The sequence below is a fragment of the Cottoperca gobio genome, chromosome 1 (assembly GCF_900634415.1).
Source record: "Cottoperca gobio chromosome 1, fCotGob3.1, whole genome shotgun sequence".
NCBI classification, from domain to species: Eukaryota; Metazoa; Chordata; class Actinopteri; order Perciformes; family Bovichtidae; genus Cottoperca; species Cottoperca gobio.
Window position 1 is genome coordinate 19992562 of NC_041355.1, and position 7141 is coordinate 19999702.

At 39.2% G+C, this 7141-nt stretch overlaps 1 protein-coding gene across 1 annotated transcript in view; it reads left to right on the top strand.

Moving 5' to 3' along the window:
• Positions 1 to 6246, top strand: part of LOC115008388 (neuronal acetylcholine receptor subunit alpha-7-like) — a 42401-nt gene extending 36155 nt beyond the window's left edge. The window contains 2 exon segments of the mRNA XM_029431974.1: positions 1646 to 1755; positions 2687 to 6246. Of these exon segments, the coding sequence (XP_029287834.1) occupies positions 1646 to 1755; positions 2687 to 3244 (668 nt within the window). The 3' untranslated portion in view covers positions 3245 to 6246.
• Positions 6247 to 7141: the final 895 nt, after the last annotated feature.

Consider the following 7141-nt stretch of genomic DNA (forward strand, 5'->3'; position numbering starts at 1 on the left):
CTTGTGTTTGTGTTCAACTCACCAGAGACTCCAGATGTTTCTGTTATTCCTCTCCTCTCTGTAGGTGAAACAGAAAGCCCTGGGAGAAGCCTTTTTTTTAATACACATTTTCAACATCTTTCCATTTGCTTTGTATGTTATTGTGGTGCAAATACAAAATGTCCTTGTGCTCTTTCTGAACACGTCTCGAGAGTGGTATCGATTACATTACATTACAGTTCATTTAGCTGACGCTTTTGTCCAAAGCGACATACAAAATGTGCAAACAATCATGGAGATACAACTCCGAACAGCAAGAATCTTGTAAGTACAATAGCTTCAAATAGGTACAATCGTATAAGTGAACACTGTCTTCAAATAAGCCAGTTTGAAGTGCAACAACATAAGTGCAACATACAGAAACAATAGAATACAAATTCAACTATTAGCTATAAATAAGCCAAACCAATACAAGTGCAACATACAAAGAATGTTTCTTTTATCGATCTTCTCATCTAACTTTTGGCAAGAATTTGAATGTGTATTTCCGTGATTTCTTAAAACACTCAGTGTGTAGGATTCAGTGGCATCAAGCCTTGAGGTTGCAAATTGCTACCAACTGAAAACCTGAATGTTGGATTTTTCCATTCTGGGCTCCTGTATAAACATGGCGGTTCAACATGGCAGGCGCCAATATTTTTAGCAAAACAAAAAAAAAAAGTTGTATTTTTACCTTGCACCCGAATGTGACATTCATCAGGGAATAGGAACATGCTGGAAAGGCTATACAGTGATACAGCATGGAAACTTCTCCTCATTAACTATTCATCAGGTGTCAGAAAAACAGCTGAATGACTTACTGCCAAGATATTCACACCGCACATTCACCGCAGGGCAGCCTGTAGCGGCTGGACGTGGGAGGCTGTGAAGATTAATCTCAGAGTAGAAGAGTTGCATTGTAAAAGGCCACGCTGATACAGATCAGAAAAGACAAGGCGGCCATGAGATGGGAGGGGAGGCTGCAGACGGAGATGCTGTTCGGTGTCATTTGGCAGCTCAGTGATGTAAAACGAAGCCGTTAACAAACCCACCTTTATTGGAGTCGACATATTAACACATTGCAGGTGGAGCAGAACTGATGGATTGAAGACAAAATGAAATACTCTTCACCGTTCACCCTGACAGGTTTTCCTACAGCTCCAATTATACTGTGACATGGAAATGTAGACAGAAGCCTTTGATTGGTCTGCCTTTCTGGGAGGTCGCTGAGCTCACAGCCAAATCAAAATGACAAATGACTTCCTTTTGTGTGTGTGTGTGTGTGTGGATGGGGTAGCTTGCTTGCCTACATGCATATGTTATGTATTTTCATGTGTCTGCAAATGCCCACGAGTGTGTGTTTTGGTTGGTTAGGAGGTAAAATGTGAGTCACTCTCCCACCGGCCCCTGTGGTGGTCGGGCCTCAGGTTTGTTGACGAGGGTAAATTAAACCAGTGACTAACCAAACAACCGACTGACTTGGCAACAGTCCAGCCTAAATACAATGCTTACCTCTCATGTGTGTTCTAGCACTGTATCAAGAAACATGAGGTTTTAATTGAAAGTTGTTCTGTTACACTGTATTTATTGTTGCTGTGATAAACGTGTGTGCTCTTCTCCTCTCCAGCTCAGTACTTTGCGAGCACCATGATGATCGTGGGCCTGTCTGTGGTGGTGACAGTCCTGGTTTTACAGTTCCACCACCATGACCCCCATGGAGGGAAGATGCCTAAATGGGTAGGTTAACAATCATTTTCAAACCCAACAAATAATCACCAGCCAATTCAGATTTTCAAATAATCACACGACTTATTGGTGCATTCAAATACTCATCTAGGCTGTTGTTAGGCTTTGGGTCCTGTTTGCTGGAGTAGTGTAGTGACACGTATTTAAAGGTTGACACAGGTTGTTTTCTACACACAAGTTTGACTAACAGAGAATTGTTACTCTAAGTGTTACTCTAAGAGGCCATCATAAGCAGGGTTGTCCACTTGTGGTGTGTTCACACCAAATAAGAAGCACATTCTTTGTGAGTTGCGATAACATACAAAGTCGCGAATATTTGTGTATAAATGCATGTGCATAAACACTGATGTGACTTATTCATGCCTAATTTAGATGACATTATTCTGAGTGTTGATGGAGCAGCTAAAGTGTTAGCATAGCATAGCCCTGATTGATCCAAACTCTATTCAGAAAACATTTTAAAAGTAGATGGACCGACCTGACAAAGCGTAAATTCAGACTTTTTACAAATCCATTAATTGCAATTAAATAACAGCTACATGTGTTTATTTTTGGTTCACACCACTGTAAACTAGATTAATGGCAGAAATAAACGTTGGTATCTACATGGAAGTAAGCCCCTCCTCCTCATGTCTGACGTAAATAACGCAAATAAACACAAATGATTATTTTAAGGTTGACAAAGCTCCTAATTAAATGCCTGTTTCCCCGAAATTACGAATCAAAAACACAAAAGCTAATCATTATTAGCAAGATTAATCAATTTGAACCATAGTGTTATTAAATAATAATGAACTTTGACAGGAAAAATTAATTCATCATTATTCTATAAGCCCGTAGCAAATTATGCATCAACTCCTACAAAACCCTAACAAATTGTTGGTATGACTCTAATCTCTGTCTGTCTTCTCTCTTCATGCAGGTCCGAGTCATCCTTCTCAACTGGTGCGCTTGGTTCCTCCGCATGAAGAAACCTGGAGAGGAAAGCAAAACAGCTGTGAGCTCCAGTAACCCCTCGAACTACAAGTACTCCCACCCGCCTCCTCACCACACCAGCACCAACAGCATGCAGATGAGCACCATACCAGGGCAGGCCCCCACCCAGTCAACCACGACCAACGGGAACCTGTACTGTGGCTACCACACGATGGGAACAGATAACCCAGCTTTCCCACCAAGCACTGAATCCAGCCATCCCAACGGCTCCTCCGCGCACGACATCCACTCCGAACAGTCACGGACTTCGCTGCTGGAGCAGGTTCCGCAGATTTCCCGGATCCTGGAGGAAGTGCAGTACATAGCCAGGCGCTTCCGAGCCCAGGACGAGGGCGAGGTGATCTGCAGCGAGTGGAAGTTTGCTGCGGCGGTGGTGGATCGGTTATGTCTCGTGGCTTTCTCGCTCTTCTCCATCATCTGCACCTTCACCATCCTCATGTCGGCTCCCAATTTCATCGAGGCTGTGTCCAAGGACTTCACATAAGGCCGATCTCCGCCCTCTCTGGGAGGAGCAAGAGAGGCAAAGCTAACAATAACAATCCTGATACGGTTAGACCTGTGCCACACATGCCTCCCTGCTACAAATATGTGAAACCACACACGTTTTAGTACTATTGTTAGAAGTCACAGTACACCAGAAGCAAATCTTTCCCTCCCTCTACACACATTTGTCAGTAGTATATGGTTGTTTGGAGATGATGTTATTTTTCCCTTTCATGGTGGCTCTCCTCGCTAGCACGTACATACAGTATGCATCGTAGGAGGTTGAGGCTACATGCAGTAGGTAATGATGTAGAAACTCACGCTAATGCACTTTTCAAATGTATCCCTCAGTGACCTGCCTCCACCTGGACTTCTCATCACAATATATACTCCTTCCCTTCCAACTCTTTCTTTTCTGCTACTTTTTTCCATTTCCTTTCCGCAACTGTAGCGCTTCTCATCTTCTACAAATGTCTTAATGTCTTCAGCAGTTACATACAGTAGGCTACAGTCAATAACGTTCAATTAACAGTTTTAGGGAAAGTTTTTCAGGCCTGTATTATAGAAATAGAAATAGTAGATTTTTGTATTTTGTAAATAAATGCACATCTTACTTTATGTGTTGAAGCTGAGAGAAATTCTTTTTTTATTAAGTGGATGAATTTACTGAGAGCTACTAATGTGTTAACTCACAGCACTGTGCATCTCACTTTTCTTTTAACTACGGCTTCAACCAATGATTATTTTAATTTTAGATTCATTCATTTTCTTGACTATTCAATTATTCGTATTGTATATAAAATGTTAAAAAAATAGTAAAAAATTCCAGTTATTATTTCCCAGAGCCCAAGATGATTTATACAGTAACAGTTCAAAGATATTACATTTACTGTCGTATATGACAAAGAAAAGCATTAATTGTTTACATTTAAGGAGCTGGTAAGAGCAATTTTATTTTAAATGTTTGATTGAAAAATCATTAAGAATGAAAAATAGTTGCCGAATAACTTTCTCTTGGGGGGCTAATCCATTTACTGACCAGTTGTTTCAGCTCTGCTTTAAACATCTCCAAGTATTAGATTGTTCCTTACTTATCTCTTCTTGCCTTTCATTATTTCCTTTATTACCACCAATATTCTCATTTCCTTCTTGAATAGCGTGCATCCAGGTTCTATTTCCATAAATGTGAATAGATAAGGTTTTACCACTGCCTGTAGAAGTCTATTTGAGACATGTCTCCTTGCCTCCATCCCTATGCTAAACAATATTTAGTGAGCATAATGATGCACTCACAAAAAGTAAATGTTTTTTTATTTTGAGTGTAATTCAATGTTTATCTTACTTTATCTGACTATCTGTAATTGTTACACAATATATTGCTGTGTTATGTTGCATATACTCACAATGAAGAAAGCAGATCAAAGCAAGTAGCGATTGAGACATTTTTTGTTCTTTGGGGGGATTTTTAAATGGATTCAGATGCATTAGATAATAATCTTTTGTAGCGCAAAGTGTTTTGTGTTTTTACTCTCTAATACTCGGCAAACAGTTTATTCTCTAATCTCTAGCAACAACATGCAACATGGATTACGGGGTGACCTTATGTAACAGATTTGTGTTAAACCGTCTCACCACCTGAGCGTCCCTCTGATCCTCAGTAGTACAAGACACGCATGAATTCCCACTTTAACGCAGGCAACTGAACTCACAGACCTCTCCAGTTTAGCACCTGGCCATTTTAAGTGTAAGAAGGAAGGATATGAATCAAAAACAACAACATGTTGTACACTGTGCGTCTGCAGCTGAAATAGTCACTGAAATGGATTCATGCTGTTACAGTTAATCAATGGGCCGAGTGCAACACATTGCTGCCACCCATTCACTACCTTTCATGTCACTCTGTGACTCCAAGTCTGTAAAGCAGCTAAAAGCCATCTCCATTTTTAATAGACAGGAGAGGGTGAAGCCAACCTTGACGGAAATGTACACGCAGTACTTTGCAGTAGGCCTGATCTTCGTGTTGATTTAATCATGATTCAATAATATTTACAGTTTTTTTTATGTCTAGGCAGAAATGTGAAATGTATTTGGTTCAAACATTTCAAAGATGGTCAGTTATTTTTAGGTAATGGTATTAGAGACGCCATCGTTGTCACGTTAAACCTTTTAGGTTTCGTGTCGAGAGATAGACGCACTCTGTTGGCATCGATCTGCTCATCTAACTCTCGTACCCCATTTCCAGAGTTTGTGCTAAGCTAACCAACTACTTGCTATAGCTTCATATTTACTTTAGTAAAGCTCACCAATTACCATGTTATATCTCTTTTATTTAATCCATTCCAGAAGTGCAAAAACAACAAATTGTGATAATTAGTGTTTCCCGCGGTTTCCTGTCTATATGCTAAGCTAAGCTAACTGAAGCAGCTTCATACTTACCTTTCAGGCATAAATGAAAGATAAGTATGAAGTAGGGCTGTCACAATATCAGATTTTCACTACACAATAACGTTATTATCGCGATATTTATAGAAAATTAGATTATTTCAAAAATAATAATAATCGGTCAAATTCATCTTTAAATTTTTTATTATAAGTTGTATCTATTCTTTGGCAAATAATTATATTCATTTGTGTGTGGGGTGTTGTTTGTGTGTGCATTGTTGTGCGAGACAAAGCGAGAATGTAAGAAATGGAAATTATTTAACAGGCGCTAAATTATTTTCAGGATATTATTGTATGTGTATTATTAACTTGATATCAGTATTCAATTTTTTAATATCCCCATTATAAATACCAGTATATCATGACAACTAACATGAAGCTACAGCCAGCAGCTGCAGTTATTTTTTCATAGCATAAAGGCGACCAGCAGAGGCACCAGGAAGTTAAGTCAGGCCAGTTTCCAGTACTTATGCTAAGCTAAGCTAAACCGGCTGCTAACCGTAGCTTCATATTTAAAAGGGACAGCCATATTGAGTGTGGTATCAATCTTCTCATCCTAACACTTTGCGGGAAAGTGAATAACTGTATTTCCCATAATATTGTACTATTCCTCTAATATTGGTCAATTTGCCATTGCACATTGTGTGGATTGTAAGTGACAGGGGTTACTGCAGATGAAGACTGAAGGCCCTGATGATCTGAGAGAACTAAGCGGTTTATTATTATAGTTTGGATGGAATCCATGCTGGGTTTATTAAAGTTGTCAAAGTTCATGTGGAAACAAGTGGGATGAGGGGTCTTGGTCGCTGTAAGTAGGCTTTGTTACGTAACAGATCAAGGAATAATGCAAAACCTCAATCACTGACTCATCTTGGAGAGCACGCAGAGTGGAAATGCAATGACTCATATGAGACGGGGAATGAGAAGCGTCTTCTACATATATGTGACTTAGACTGACTTATGTAGATACTTTGTGAGTTACCCTAATATATTTATATTGTTACTCATTCACGTTGTCTATAAAGCATATGTGTTTAATGTGTGAAGCATGTATGGCACTGAAAGTGTTCAAAGTGTGTCAAATGAAGAATGATGGAAAATTGCAAATGTCCTTGAAATATGGAAAGAGAACTAGTTATTCTGGGTTAAGACTTTCTGCAATTGAAATGTTAAAGCTAAGTTGAAGGTGCAAGCACACAACTGGCTCAAATAGCAGTGTTGCAAATGTGAAACTCTGTTGAATGATATTGAAAAGTACACTTAAAATGAGAGTGTGCCTGTTTGCTTTTAACATGTTATCACATGCTATTTTTTATTTTAATCTTTTTAAAATCACCAGTGTTGTATTTTGGTCAACTTGAGTGTCTTTTTCTTTGTGTTCTGTGCCTCTCTGATCAGTATGATTCATTCTCCTTTGAAGGATGTACATAAATGCTCACTGTACATGACAAATAAA